This window comes from Dicentrarchus labrax, unplaced genomic scaffold (assembly GCF_905237075.1).
Source record: "Dicentrarchus labrax unplaced genomic scaffold, dlabrax2021, whole genome shotgun sequence".
NCBI lineage: Eukaryota > Metazoa > Chordata > Actinopteri > Moronidae > Dicentrarchus > Dicentrarchus labrax.
This window is the reverse complement of record NW_026136701.1, coordinates 21,963,057-21,979,244: the sequence shown is the minus strand read 5'-3', so window position 1 is coordinate 21,979,244 and position 16,188 is coordinate 21,963,057. Positions and strand designations below refer to the sequence as shown.

General features: G+C 42.4%; 1 protein-coding gene across 1 annotated transcript; it reads right to left on the bottom strand.

Annotated features, from left to right (window-relative positions):
• Nucleotides 1–3,393: 3,393 nt before the first annotated feature.
• Nucleotides 3,394–15,602, bottom strand: LOC127368617 (uncharacterized). Its single transcript, XM_051409612.1, has 8 exons — nucleotides 15,025–15,602; nucleotides 13,369–13,938; nucleotides 10,682–11,449; nucleotides 9,174–9,967; nucleotides 6,316–6,529; nucleotides 5,972–6,036; nucleotides 5,246–5,339; nucleotides 3,394–5,145 (listed from the first exon to the last, which is right to left on the bottom strand). The coding sequence occupies exons 1-8, from the start codon at nucleotides 15,260–15,262 to the stop codon at nucleotides 4,085–4,087; spliced, it is 3,804 nt and encodes a 1,267-aa protein (XP_051265572.1). The 5' UTR covers nucleotides 15,263–15,602; the 3' UTR covers nucleotides 3,394–4,084.
• Nucleotides 15,603–16,188: the final 586 nt, after the last annotated feature.

Here is a 16,188-nt window from a genome sequence, read left to right as displayed (position 1 = left end):
TTTCTGTGTTCCTCTGTAGTTTTGTCAGTGTGTATCTTCAGTATGAGATCTTTCTCCTATAGACGAGTGGTCTTGAGTCAGTCTTAAAATGAAAAATCCACCCTCAGCTCTTATACTGTAGTTTCATTCTTCTTGTACAAACTTCAATCATATCAAGTTAAAGGTTTCCTATGTCCCACAATGCCATTGTTTTTAAAAGCACCCGTGGAACCAAGGGCAACTGCACCTAGGGCATCCCAGTATCCCAGGTAATTGCACATTTGTTTGATAATACACAGCAATATAGGAGATGTGAACTGACACAAAGACCTTAAAGACTACTAGATGTTCACGGCCCTGTCTCACTGCAAGTGGTGGCATCACATTTCACCAACGATTCCCACTTGTAAGTTGCAGATACATTTGCAAGCCGTGCAGGGCTCTTACACGGGTTTGCCAGTATGCCATTTGTTATGATTGGTGAAATGTGTTGACATTTGTTCAAAAGGAAATCTCATGTTGCAAGCTTTCAGCTTTAATGTTGCAAATTTGGTGAAACCTGGGGCAAGATAGTAATGGAGCAAGAGGAACACTGGTTGATTAAAATATAATGAAAGAGGGAGCACCCTGGTAGCTCACCTGGTAGAGTTGGCTCCCTGTGTGCTGAGTCCACACTGCACGGCCATGGGCTTGACTCTGACCTGTGGCTCCTTGCTGCATGTCATATATGCAGCAATATATATATATATATATATATAAAAAAAAAAAAAAAAAAAAAAAAAAAAAAAAAGTATATGTATATATATGTATATGTATATAGCCGAATTAAGTATAGGCACACTTATAAACTCTGCAAAGAACAGACCTGAATTTTTTAGGCACTTGGTTTTAGTGTAGTAGTGTAGTTGGACAGCTGCAGTGGATTGTTGTCTATTAATGTCGCATTAAGGCTTTTGTTTGATGGATTTCTTCCTGCATCATGAAGGGCAAAATTATTGAAAAAAATCTTCTCTCAAGCTCCTGTGTAGCTGCTGCAAATGCTCTGAAGAAGTATGTGGAAACCCAAAACAATACACAGCGACGTGGTTGTTGAACATGGGCCCTAATCTGCTGCCACAAAGCTCTAAGCACTCTGAAATATAGCTGTAGGGCCCCACCCAAACCATGAAAAACTACAACTGGCCAAAGGCACAAGAGATAAGGGTGTCCAGATACTTTTGGCCATATAAAGGAAAAGGAAAAATACACAAAAAAATCCATCAAAGTGGGCCAGAAAGACAAACTGTACCACTGATCTGTCTCCTAACAGCGCCCGAAGGCAGATATCCCCATCAAAGGCACAACCTGCAAAATCAATGTAAGCTTCCCACGGTAAGAATGCCAACCAATACATCTAGCTGGATCCCACAGCTGCCCTCTGTGAGAGAGAACACCGTCATGATGATGGTTGACATTTTTACTGTTTGTCCTCCATCTTATCAGCCATGTTTACCCTCCTCTTTCTTTACTGTCTATTCTCTCTGATACTCCAGTGTACACTCTGCCTCTTCCCACTTTCTTACCAAAAATACATCCACTGCCACTTGTCCCCTTCCTCCTCCTCCTCCTCCTCCTCCAAAAAAGAAAATAAAAACATTTTCCATGACGCAGGCACCACTCCGTATGGCCATACAAGGTCCTGAGATTTTTATGAGCTGTCTGTTTTACTGCAGCAAATGAGCAGGTCCAGGTGTCCGCACGAACTGTACAGATTTACTGCAGTGAAAGGAAGCAAAGCAAGGTACAGGCAGTGCACACAGTCTCAGCACACATTGCCATAAGTAAGTTCATCTTCTAGTTTGACAGGTTGGGTTTATGGTCACACACACACACAGAGAGAGAGAGAGATATTTAACCTGCTAAACTTACTCAGGATAACTGGTTTGAAAGTATGCACATTATGCTTAACATAAGCTGTGGAATTGTAAGTTGTTTGTTTTAGCTGCTGGTTGTTATTTCAGTGTCTTCTTGGGACAATAAAGTCAAAAGGCACTCACCTGTTTGACAGTTTGCCTTTTACAGCTTCTGATGAGTGTGCAAATACACTTATCTAACACAACTACTACATCAAATGTTAAATTTAAGTCCTGTATTTTTTTAAATTATGCTTAAAAACATTGATTTGACAAAAGTTGGAGGATGACACAGCAGGTATGTTTTCATTACAGCAATATTTAGCAAAAACACCTCCTGTATTTGATAAGCGGAAGCCCCTGAAAGTATCCTCTGTGTTCATAAGGGGAAATCATTAACTTTAACACACCAACCTCTTCCTCTAACACCTTTAAATAACTGTGCGTGTTTGCAGTGAAGCTCAACAAACAAAAACACAGTTACAGTATGATGGCTGCTGAATTAAGCAGGAGAACCATCGTCTGTGGCACGGACCACTACTGTAGGACATACTGTTCTACATGAGTGTTTATACTTGACTTCACTACCTGGGTAACCCACACCAAACGAAACTCATGTTGACCATTTACAATGTGGGAAACAATAGAAATGTATTTTCACACAGACCAGAACACAAAAACAACAGAGGAGCCAACATTTCCTATTAGACATGTATGGATAATGAATCCAGATGAACCAAACCCAGCATAGCATCACTGACACTTTTTAACCATAAGGAGAAACTGGATCTTTAGGCTACAACCTCTACACATCTTAAACCAACATCTTCATTTTACAGGGTTTCTGTTCTGCATGGAGAGGCAGAGGGTGGCAAGAAAAAAAAAAAAAGCAACCGCAAAAAGCAGAAGGCAACATGTAGAATTGAAATGAAGCAGGGATGATGTGCAAGAATGTAGTAGTTGTAAATCAATATATGAAAGGCAGCAGGTCAGGTAGCTACTTTCATGTTTGACAGTAAATAGGATGTGTGAAGTTCCTGTTTCTGTTCAGGCAGCAGCACTGCAGTCATAGTTCCTTTTCTGCACTGAGACGCTTTAAAGGATGAGTTACGCTGCCCTCTGGTGCCGTTTCATCCCACCACAGTGACAAAAATACAGGCCTGAATTAAACCGTTATTTGAATACTCGATGGATTAATTACTTAATGCCTCCACTGTTTTGAGTCGCCCCCTCCCCTAAATATCAAACAGTCCCTAATTTAACCTGCTGGTCGGGTTTGGACAGCAAATAATGTTTAACTGACCTTATATAGCAACTGATATAGGACAAAAACCTAGACGTCAGGGCAGAGCAGGTTAATGAGTGGATTCATAGTAAATTCAATTAATGACAGTTTTGATAAACAATTAATTATCATTTACAAAGCAAGAATGCGAATCCTTCACTGGATCTAGCTGGGAGTGTATCCCGCAAGTACAAACAAAGTGTGACGTCCAAAACTAGAAATATTCAGACCAGCTGCTGATTTGAACGATCCTTTAATATAAATCATAACAAAGGGCAATGGGTTTTTGGGCATACATTTTATGGAAATAAAATCAACTCAGAACAATAGTCAGGTCAGGTTTTTACCAATGTTGACATCCAAACATAAACCTGAGAGGTGCTTCACTGGCTCTGAATGGAAAGCCCTCTTTTGACTGTGAAGGAGAGTTTATGGGGGTAAAGAGCGTCTTGTGCTTCTACAGTTTCCGTGCTGAGATGAAGTAAGGCAAATTTCTAAATGAGAAGCTGAAACAAACTGTGTCTATGTGTGAAGATCAGTATGCAGGTAACTTTAAGAGGAAATCTGCAGGATCTTTTTGTAATGACTCCACATTTTAGACCTTGTCTTTTTGTTTTGTTTTTTGGATTTCTAGCTTTGGAGATGTCTTAAAAATACTGTCTTGTGTGAATTCTGTTGCAATTCAGTTTCAGGTTTTCATAATTACAAGTATGTAAAAAAAAAAAAAAAAAGAAGCAAACATCTTAAAATTGGATGGGTTTTGCATAGTAAAATATGCATTAATATACAAAGTCTGGAAGCAATGCCACAAGGTCCCAAACAAAAAAGCTGCCGCTCACTGGCTTTCTGATTTGGTTTTGGGGGTCATTTGTGTCTTTTCACCTGAGCAACGTCCCTTTAAACATCTCCACCTCTAAACATCTCCACCTCAGCTGTACGTGTGAATGATTCTGTGCCGCTTCAAGTGGTGCATCAGGATGAAGGTTTTTCCGCACAGCGAGCAGCTGTAGGGCCGCTCCCCGCTGTGTGTGCGCTGGTGGACCCTCAGACTGCTCTGCTGCGTGAACCTCTTCCCGCACTGCCCGCAACCGTACGGCTTCTCGCCCGTGTGTGTCCGGTGGTGTATGCTGAGGTGGGACGAACACTGGAAGTTCTTCCCGCACACCGTGCACCAGAACGCCCGCTTTCTCTTGTGGCTTTGCTGGTGCAGCTTGAATTGGTGCAGACGGCCGAACGTCTTCCCGCACTGCGAGCAAACGTAGCCCCGTGCCATGCCGGAGAGAGGTTTGTGGTGGGTGTGAGAGGGAAAGCTGCTCGGTGTTAAAGTGTTGTGCGAGGGAGTTACGGCCGGTCTATCTCCGGCTGCAGTCTCCCTCTCAGGGTGTTCATCTGGCTGCCTCAGATGATGCGAGGGGTTTCTCTGCGCGTACATTTGTTCCTTCTGCCTGTCTTGCTCTGACTGGGCGCCCTGAGGTCTGGGTTGAAAGTTGGACGACTGTGGAACATCCTTTTGATACTCACTGTTGTAGATCCCATTACACGGCCTCTGAGAGGACACCTGCTGGACACCAGCCGACTTGGAAGTGTTGGAAACCACGTGAGCATCAGAATGATCCGGGAATGTGTTGGAATACTCCTCTACCACACTGGAAAAGTCAGGAAAACCAGCATCAATGTCATTACCTTCAATTATGGATGACCACAGTTGATTCTCTCGTTCATCCATGGAAAAGTCAGCAGCAAGTTGAGTCTGCTTCCCTGCACCGTGCTGGCATCCTCCCTGACTGAATCCAGATCGGTTCTCCTCCTTCTCCGTCTTGACAGTGAACTGAAGGCCACTGATGTCTCCTGCAAGCTGACCAGAGTTGTACAAGTCACCGAACTCTGAGGCTTTTTGCCTGGCGACCTCTGAATGGTTCAGCTGACGGCTCTCTCCAAGCTGCTGGCTCTCCGGGGCATTAACTGGATTGGGATATTGTACAGCAGAACCTGCAAGTGACAGGTGTTAGGAAAAGTCAGCAGGAGGCCAATGTAGTTCATTTCAACCAAAAAAACCTTTATTGGGTTTAATTCTTGTTCTTTAACTCACCAATTGGTCCAGAAGAATCACTGATCCACAGCGTCTCGTCTGGACTTTCTTCTTTAATCGTGAATGAAACAGTTGCATCTTCAATCTCCGGAAACTAGACGAAGAGAGGATGTAAAAACAGGAGACCACTATTACAAATACAACAGCCACATTGTGCTATCACACTAGTGCCTGAAACCCAGATTTCTTCAGTAAACTAGATTTTTTTGGGGTCAACTTGAGACATCGCAAACTTAAGACACAACCTGGCTCTCAATTGTGTGCATCTGGGCAGGTAGTGTACCGATGTTTTTCTGTTTTTGTTGCTGAAAATAGGCCAAAAGACACTGAAACGCCCCGTAGAGCTGACAGGGAAGTGTAGAGTGAGGTGACAATTCTCTGTGGATTTGTCATTAAAGGCACCACCACAAGCAAAAGTCAGCTTTAATTAATTATAAACATGTTCCACACCAGAGTCGGCGCTAATTAGACAACATTTCTGGGCTTCCTAATTAACAGCCTCTATGCTGCTTGGCCTTTATTACCCCTGTTTATACCCTTCTCTGAGCATTGGGTTTAAATATTACCACCAACTCATTTGGGGCTTTTTGGGGTCCCTTTGGTGGTCTTGGGGCCCTGGGGACAGTTGCCCACGTTACCCGGTTGGTACTCCAGCCTTTATTCAGGCATGTTGAGGGATGCTGCTGACATAAATAAAAGATTTTGAGTTATAAAAACAACGCAGACCTTCATTTCTCCTGTGGGATGCGGACAGTTACTCCCCACATCAGGTCCTCGGTCCATGTAGTTTTCTGGTGCACAAAAGGGAAAGAAAACAATTAAAAGTTACATTAAATATCTTTAAAAAAGGAGGAAATGTGCCCAATTGCATGTATTGCATTATAACCAATAATAATTTATATAAAATACATTCATTTATGTAAGAATGTGCAGCCTTCCCACAGTGCTGCCTTTTAACTAATTGCAAATGTAATCAGATGTCCACATGATGCCACATTAATATGCACAATACATCAATTGACTCCAGTCGTCAATTAGGAGCCCAGATAAAGGCAGTAGAGGGTCCTCACCGAAGCCACGCTGCAGCTGTGCATTTTTGTTCTCCATCATCAGTAGTTTCCTCTTCAGCATTTCATTCTCGCCTTGCTTTCGGGATATTTCGAGGTGCAGAAACGCACATTTGTCATCGACTAGTTTGGATATCTCTGTCACTGCTGCTTTAACCAAAACCTCCATTATTGAGGATAGCTGGGTTTGAAAGGGAATGCACGTCGCCATGTTAATTCATGCAGAAGTAAAGTGTGCGAGGAGGAGGGGGAAAAAATAGAATAAAAATGGTCCTTCCACTGAGAGGTTTCGTTATAGAAAATGCGAAAACAACCGACGCACTACAACATTTTTTTTACATCCCTGTGTTTCTAGCTAGCTGGAACCTTTTTCTTCCGTGTAGCTGAGGCGTCTACCGTAAAGCCACGAGCAGACGCGCAGAGAAATTACAGCCAACAAGGAAGAAAGGCCTTCACCTTCGTTTGGTAACACAAGGTGGGTGTTTCAGGTAAAAGTAAAGGTGACTTACCTTTTTTTAATGGTCTGTCAGACGACTGTGCAGTTGTATGTGTTGATGTTTTGTGTAAAAAGTGTATTTTAAAATACAATTTACACTTTTTTTACATGTTTTTTACTCTCCAATACTCTAATTTCTGCACCGATAGATATATGCATTTGTCATGCCAGTTCATTTTTTTTATCCCCCCATCTATATATCCCCTTCTGCAGAGGTAGCCTATATTAACTCCTACAATACAAATAAAATCTAAAATACCTAGAAACTTGATTCTGAAGGCCTGTGATTTGTGTCCATTTGATGAAATTTGATCTAAATTAGGGGTCTCTCAAGGATCCATATTGGGTCCTCTTACATCTAACGAATATCTAAAATGTTTACACCTTTTCCAATTATTTGGAAACCCTGGAAGAAGGAGGCAAGGTGAGAGAAGCAACAAAAGAGTGATGGTGTAGGAAGCAGTGCAATGATTTATTTCCATTAATCAATATAAGAATAAGCAGTGCCAGACTCCACAATCCTTAGTTTTGAATTTATTTGAAAATACAAAAAAGCTTCATTATATTCATCTTTTCAAACATAACTCTAACATCTTGTAGAATAATGTGATCACTGTAAAAGGTCATGTGATGCCTGTGAATCATGCTACAACTGGGTGTCAGATTTATTGATCAGTGATCTACTGAATCAAAGCCAGACTGAAAACACTAGAAATAAGGAAGAGAACAAATAATAGGAAGTTGACTCTGTTACACTGTTTTTAAAAAAGGCAACAACACCGCAGTGGCAGGGTTAGGAATTTAATTCCCATGTGAAAAAATGTAGGCACTCATCACACTCAAAGGGTTTTGTGTCACCCTGATGACCGTAGAGAAGCTCTTTCTGTGGGATTACCTGGAGTTTTGTCAAACTATTTTAACGACCTCTTCAAGCGCAGCCGCCTGCTACAAAACAAATGCAAATTGAACCATTCAAAACAACTTACTCAACCAGTTTAATGCCTTTTTAATAGAACAGTTTTCCATGTGCAACACTGAACACTGGCTGTGTTATCTGCTCCATCTGTCATTAACCCTTCATAAAAAATAAACATCAGCCAAATGAAACACTTTTCCAAATTCTCAAGGACTACGGTGACCCTGTGTATCACTGAGGTATTTCAAGTTTCTTTAATTAAACATAATGCACACGTTTCCTACATATGATTTAGTATTAACATACTGTAGTCCCCTTTCTATTCTCTAAGTAAAAAAAAAAAAAAAACAACCTTGTTGCCATGTTTGGTTACAGGGAGGGCTGCTATATTTGAAATGTTGCCCTGACCCCAAAATAATTTGCTTTAAATATGACTTTTAAAGACCGAACCAACAGAATATAACAATATCAAGACATACTTACATGCAGCTTTGAAGGCAATAGTAATTTGAGGTATACAGTGCATTGTTGTATGAGGGTCCGTTCGGTTCAACTTAAAAGGAAGACACTACTGTCCGAATGATTTATCAACAATAAACATCTCTATGAATATCTTTTAACAATGGCTTCAAATCACTGCTTAGAAAAAAAACAGTAGTACCCTCACTGCATCCTCTTAAAATAGGCATTATTCCATATTTTAACATACAGAATATTTGTGTAGTGTTATAGAAACGTCTTATTAAAGCTTTGATGGAACTGACTGATTTATGAAGTATGGCACAGTAGAACTGAATGGAGAAGAAACCCGTCCTATATCTCTAGTTGATATGTTAAAGCCATGAGATTGGCACCCTATAAGTTTGTTCTAATTCGGCCAAATTCCACCTAATACTGTATTTTTAACTTATCATCAAACTCTACCTCACACTAAAGAACATAATAATATGCTGACAGTATATCATGGACGATAACAAGCATGTTGAACTGCAAAATTCTTCCTCATTAGTTGAAATGTAAGGACTCATTTCACCCACTGTATGAGGGGGAGGATTTCTGATTTTAGTTTAACTGAAAAAGACTGTACTCGTGATGAGTCTGAGTAACAGGACGGTTTCAATTGCCACTTAAAAACACTCAACATTGTTGGCCACTGTGTTCAATGTCTACGCCAACAATGCTGAAATAATCTTTAAAAAAAAAAAAAAGGGTCAAAGTGGCAGGAAAACATTTTTTGCAAAGTATTTGAAATGTCAATGTCAAATCAGAAACCTACTGCTCTTTGTTCCTCTTCCTTTGAAAGTTTTGGGACATTTGGGATTTTGTCAAGCGTGAGAAAGTAACTTGTGCACTTGGCCGTGTGACTGACTGCGATGAAGCCTGGTGGAGAAACGTGTCCGGTACAGTATTTTTTCCTTGTTGTGTCCATTACAAATGATTTTATTTTACATGCAGTTTAAGGTGCAATTTCAGGATGCTCATCTGATTAAACATCTTGCCGCATATCTCACAGCCGAAGGATTGCTCCGTGATATTTTTACACTGGTGCCTCTGAAATAGACTGAAACTATCAAAACTTTGCCCACAAGTTGAACATATAAAGCAATTTTGCCTGGTGGTGTCCTCGCTGCAGTTGTCTTCAGGGTCGCCTGTCAGATTAAATTCAAACACTCCTCCCTCGTGAGTCCTTTCACTCACTTCGGTGTACTCAGTCACAGCTACCTCTTGTGGAATATGTGGGTCCTGCAGCTCGGGAGCTAGAGTCATATCGGAGCTTCTCGGCTGCATCCCCATCACTGAATACCGATCACTGAGCATCATTTCTTCCTTCTCCTTGTGGTCTAGAAAAGGGAGATCCTTGATTGGCGAGGTATATCCCTGCTGCTCATTGGCGGTTTCACCAGCAGGACTGAGGTGATACTTGACATCGTGTAAAAGTAGACAGACATTTTGTTCAGTGACATCACCGCTCTTCTCCATCCCAGAGGCCCACAGCTGGCTTTGGTCTGGTGCTCCTGTGTCATTATCAGTCCCTGCCTGGCTTAGAGTCTGAAAATCCTCCCCATTTGGCTCCAGCTTTACCATTACTGTTTGCTCACCAGCTGGCTCGCTGTAGGTGGATCCTGGTAGCTGTTCTCCCAAAGCTGCCAGTCCGGTCTTGGGTTCTGCCAGGTTCTTCAACGGTTGATCATCAGGCATTGTAAACATCAGCTGATGTGCTTCCAGCACATCCGAGTTCTCTCCTTTTTGGAAGAAAAAGGGAACAGAATTAAATGAGTAAATTGCTAAAAGATTGACTTTTCTTGTGCTTTTTATATGCCAGAGTGCTGCTTGTGGGCGAGTTAAAAATGTATCATTTACGATTATAAACTGGCTTAATTCTATAGTTATATTATTGTTTTCTCTTAAAGAGCTCTACTTAAAGACATATACATTTAGAAAACATTTCTATATTTACGAGAACCCACTTTTTTTGTAACATTTTGTAAAATCATCTGTGTGTCACCTGTAGTAAATGCTCTGGTTATTTATTAATTGTATACATCTGTTTTTGACAGTTTTTTAGCTAAAATGCTGAATAAATTCCAGCATCCCAAATGTAAATATCTGCTGGTTTTCTTGGTTTTCAATGATAACAAACTAAAGATTTGGAGTTTGTACTATAACACAAACAAACTGAATATGACCACTTGGACTTAAAGGTGAGGTCCGTCATTCTGGAGAAATATAGTTGATTGTCGAGCCTCATTTCCAGGTCGTCAAATACCAACCATTAACAAAACGTTGATATTTGACGACCCGGGAATAAGATTTAACAATAAACTTTTAAATCTTTCTCCAGAATGACGGACCTCACCTTTTTAAGTAAAATGTTATGTGCCTTTTTATTTCCCAAACAATCATTACTTGCAGCTGCATCAATATCTTATCTGGGAATGACGCCGTTTGTCTCGTACCATTTCTGTGCGTCCTCATGTGGCCCTTGAGGCTGCTCTTCTGATTGAAGCACCTCCCGCAGATGTGGCAGCCGTACGGCTTCTCCCCTGTATGAATTCGTAAATGTCTTTCGAGGTGGCCAGCGCGCTCGAAGACCTTGCCACAGTACGAGCAGACGAAGCATTTCTTTGGTTTGATCACCTTAAAAGACCTGCTCGCTCTCTGGTGGTGGTGATTCAGCGTGGGTCCCGCCATACCGTGCAGTCCCGCTTCACTTGATATCATCAGTGTGTCTGAGGATCCATAGGGCGTTTGGGAGATCATGCTGTTTTTGAGTTCCCCGTATGGTTTCCCCGGAAAGGAGAATGTGCTACAAGAAGCTTCGACCGGTGGCGGGAGCAACTGCGCCATCCCCGGGAAGGACGCCATACTCTGCGCTGTGCTGTTGAGAAACTCTGTGCTGCTGATCTCTGCGCTGTTTTGTCCCTGTAATCTGGACATCCACTGCTGGCTGTCTCTCTCAAATGATGCAAAGTTCTCACTGAGGTTGTCTACTCCTTCCATTGTCTGCTCGCTTCCTCCATGAAACAGTGGTTGTGCTATATTCTCCTCCGTAGGCTCAGATTTTACATGTACGGGTGTTGTCACAATGTCCTCATTCTTAGGTAGGCCATCCTCAGCGTTCATCTGGCTCTCTTCCTCCGGGCGATGAGTTTCAGTACACGGATTCACCTCGGGAATCTGCTTCTGTTCGCCCACGTGGATCTCAACTGGTCTGGTCTGAATGCCTGTTTAAGTAGAAAGAATCATATAGCATCATAAGCATTCTTACCACCCACATCTACAGTAAGAGGTCAACTTTTACACATATGGTGTGGTCATATATGGAAGGTCAGGTCCAAACTAAACGTTCTTCACTTAAACAACCTCATATTCAACCGACAGCTTCTCCATAGCCTTTTAATTTATAGCCAAACCAATCAGTCCATCTGTTTCCCAAACAACCTTTCTGTCCAATAATGAATAAAGTATACACATTTACTGCAACACTCCTGTCCTCCTGGCTGCAACCACTGTCTACGCCACTGACCGTCTCAGGAGCTATTTCCAGCTTTATTGTCAGCAGCATCATTTACTTGCACAATTAGAACAGTGACAATTGACTTTAGGCTATAAATAACTAATCTTTAATCACATGTTGGTTTGGCTTAACCACAAATATCTGATATGTAAAAACTTTGTCTGACCGAAACCTTAAACCCACGCATTTCACTGAGAGGCAGCGTTTTACAGCTGAGACAGGCTTTTCTTGCCTGAAATAAAGACGACTCAGTTTTTAAAAAGCACCCATCAAATGTAAAAAAAAAATATTCAATCTCTATTCATCTGTCCAAATCCACTGTCTGGAAGAACAAGTCATGTCTTGTTTGTGAAATACGCTGTCATTATGATGTATTGTGAGCTTTATAATAGGCTATTGAAGTCTGTTCACTTAAAACAGGAAAGAAAAATGTGGTTGGTTCTCGTTTGTTTGATATTTCTGATAAACTGACAAACTTAAAAGCTGTATCCTCTAAAATCGTAAAAAGAAAATTACAATTATTTATGACTTAAAACAGGAGCAAGAGCAAGGGAGGTGCTGTGTATTATTTATTAGATGTGACAATAGCTGAGGCTGTCATCTTCTAACCAAACTGAACACAGAAAGAGAGGCACCAGAATCTGGGTGGCTCCCCACCTCTTCTCAACAACTTCCGGGGGAAAACCCTGTGAAGATATGTGTTCAATCTTGCATACACGGGCGGTTTTTAGGGGCCCTGCACTGGTGTAGTTTATTGTTATCGGCCGAACTAAACGTTAGTAAAAACACCTGAAGGTCATTTGTTTCACTGCTGAGTGGCATGCACATGAACCAAGATGTGACCCCCAGTAATTAATACCCAATGAGCCTTGCCCTGAGAAGCTGAGAGGATATAAAAGGCCGGTCCTCCTTGTAAGCCACTCAGGCGAACACGGCTGCCAGCGGGGCACTTTTAGGTCACCATCCCCCATTAACTGTCGTCTTGCCTGCATCACACACTGTAGTTTTTAAACTCTGCTCACTGTGACACCGATGAACATCACAGCCAGAGACGTCCAACTATGAATTAAACCAGGACTCCAAGACGGAGGACAAAAATAACACGCGAAGAACGAGCTACAAATGTGTCAGGGAGATTTGGAGGACCTTCAGATTAAAGAGAAATGTATTGCTCCTCCACATCAGCCACAAATCTTTTGAATCTTATATAAGGCCCGAGGGAAAGTCTTCACGCTATATTAACTGGACTCAAATAACTTCATTACAAGTAAATATAAATACTGTACGCTGGCGGAGGTCCAGTGACCCCAGGAAACTGATCCCTGTGAGCCTAACCCTGATCCTGCCCTGCAGAAAACTGCCTCAAACAAGACACTAAAGTCAGAGAATATCGCCTGAGTGCACAGACTCTGGGACAACACCCTGCTTTGCATGTATATCTGACCTAATTAGCACTTAAAAACTGACATGTTTAACACTTTCCTTGCCGTGAGTTTCAGTGGCCAGAGTGCTTTGCTCAAGGGGAACTCTAAACAAGGTTGTTGACAAAAGGCAGATCAGTGCTTCTTGGAGTATTTTAATCATCTAAGCTTAAGCAACCCGTAGACGATGAAGCATTTTACTTACATCTCCTGTGAATCTTCATGTGCTCCGTCAGGCTGCATTTCTGATTGAAACGTCTCCCACATATCTCGCAGCGATACGGCTTCTCGCCAGTGTGGATCCTTTTGTGCCTCTCGAGGTGCCCGGAACGCTCAAAATATTTCCCGCAGTACGGACAGGTGAAGCCTTTCTTGAACATCAGCCTCTTCACCGTCCTCCTCCGCGCCGTGTTGTACGAGTTACGGTACTGGCTGTAACCCAGCAGCCCGCGGCTAAAAGGGCTTTGCTGAAGCCCACCGGAGCCGCTGCAGGGCGCAGCCAGTCCGGCGTCCAGAGGCGGTTCGGAAAGACACAACAAGGAGTTCTGGCCCATGTTTAAATAATCTGAGTTGTTGCATCCTGCCTGAGTTTGCGTCGTCGGTCTCCACTGCGCACTGTCCCTTTCGTACAAGGCCGGTTGTTCTGGTTGTTCTTCACTGCCGTCTTCCACAGGTTCACATTTCACCTGCACCTCAGGTAGGGGCAGGCTGCTTTGGTCCTTATCGGCACACTTTTCAAGCAAGATCCTCTCACCACCAACGTCATTCTGAGCATCTGTGGAAAGGAGAAAATAATGGTAATGACCCACTCACACCCTCTGGTCTACAAGTATCACACACTTTTGGTGCAATCTACAAAACTGCTGTGAGTTTACGAAGCAAAGTGCAAAGAGACCATGTGTTGGAAATAAAGCAGCCACATTGTGCCATCACGACTGTACCTGAAACCAGATTTCATATGATCAACCATTCATCAGTACATTACACCAGCAATATGGGATTTTTGTGAACAAATTGTGAAGTTAGCGTCACATCTGAAGTTGATATGGCAAACCGCAACGTTGGCTTTCATTTTATTTGCGTCAGCCTCAACCGTAAGTCCAATATTAACTCTCTTTCAGCTCTGTTTTTGATCTAGTGGAGTTGCTGACTGTCAACCATTCGGTTCTGGGAAGGTTAATGAGCGACGGCGTGTTTTAGTTTGATGCTCTGTAGACGTCATAGTCATCCTACCCTCAGGGCTCTAATTCCTCGCTATGCCCCATTGTACCAAATTTGCTGCAGTGCTATAGGAAAGGATTAAAGGCAGAACACTGATTTAAAGGTCAAACGTCATTTGAATTATTATAAGAAATGAATTTGCTACAAACATTCAAAGACTGACACATTAAACAGTATTTGTCCACATTATATGTTTGTTAAAATGTTATTATATGTAATAAACTCTTGCTGCTCCTTTTCAAACACCAAGATGACAAGACTTCCTTGGGGGGGCGTCACATTTACAACTGACTGCCAGACGCCTTTTATAGCAGATAAAATGCCGCTGGCATTCAACCACCTTTTTAAGCAATGGTCATGAATGAGATAAATCAGTGCAAGTCTCTGCTCCCTGCAGACAGCCAGAGCTTTGCAGAGGTTGGAGAAGCACCAACATCCTCAAAGGCAAACAAGGTCAGATGTGTGTCAAAGAAAACAGACCTGTGCATGCCTCAGAAACCCTGTCCCCCCCTTTTTTTTTTTTTTTTTTTTACAATCAGAGGTAAGCAGCTACAAAGAGAGAGAAGCCAGAGATGCAGGATGTGCAGATCTCTCAGGGTTAACAGAGCAGATACAGTGTGTTTATGTCTGTGTCTGTTACCATCTCTCCCGTGGTGGTCAGGTCGCAGGGTCACCCTCTCCTGAGCTGATCTGAGCTCGCTGTGCAGCACCTCGACGTTGCTCTTCAGCTTCTGGATCTCGTTCTCACGCTGACACATTTCCAGCCTCAGCACCACCATCCCATCTTCCACAACTTTGGAGATTTCCGCCACGGCCGCTTTGGACAAGGCATCGATTATGGAGGCAATCTGAGCCCGCAGAGCAACGCTGCTCAACATTGTTAAAAAAAAAAATAAAAACAACAAAACCCCCCCCACCCCCCTCCCCCCTAAAAAAAACCAAAAAAAAACAAAGAGACAGGGCAGGGTAAAGTTTACAGAGAGAAAAGTGGCACAAACATCCGACGTGAGGCTGTAATTTAACCGCCCTCAACCCTCACAGGCTGTTGTTGGAGCCGTTTAATGCGCACAGGCTGCGGGTATTGCGCACAGATTGCGGGTATTGCGCACAGACTGCGGGTATTGCGCTGAGCTCGGTGTCGGTTTTCTAATGTGTAGCGCTTCCAGCTAGCTGCAGCTAATTGGTACAAAGAATAAACGCAGGCTCTCGTTTTTACGGAAGTGATGACACAGATACCGTAAAGACCGGACGTAAGGCGCAACGCACATTGGTTCGGTTTACTTAAAGGTCCAGTGTGTCACATTTTAGGAGGTTTCCATTGGCAGAGCTTTATAATAGTCATAGGTGTGTTTTTAATACAGTTGGTACAGTTGGATGTTTGAGCTTCACTGTGCACAATGGTGTCTCTGCAGAGTTTGACTCTAGAAGGATGTTTTCACATTCGTCTGCTGAAAGTGGAAAGTTTCTCTGAGCTCATTGAACATCCATCAGTCCTGGTTCAGTCTGCAACTCACACAAGTGTGATGTAGAAACTTGAAGCCACCAGTGCACAGACTGGGAGACTGGAGTGTATGTTTCAGTGTGTCTGGAGGGGATCCGTACCCAGCGAACGTACAGACATTGCGCCAGTTAAAAACATGCAGGAAATAATCCAAGCAGCAGCAGCAGCCTATAAAATAAAGTAATACAATTTACTTTAAGTCCCTTTTCCCCCTCAACAAAATATTATTTAATGAATAAATCCATGTTCATTAACTAATAATATAGGCAGATTATAATTGAAACAAAAATAAAAAATCATAAG

Coding starts and splice junctions, on each gene's coding strand:
- LOC127368617 (XM_051409612.1), bottom strand. CDS start 15,262: ATGTTGAGCAGCGTTGCTCTGCGGGCTCAGATTGCCTCCATAATCGAT. Junction 6,530..9,173: donor AATTGCACCTTAAACTGCAT/GTAAAATAAAAT, acceptor ACTTCTGCATGA/ATTAACATGGCGACGTGCAT. Junction 6,037..6,315: donor ACAGCTGCAGCGTGGCTTCG/GTGAGGACCCTC, acceptor TTTGTGCACCAG/AAAACTACATGGACCGAGGA.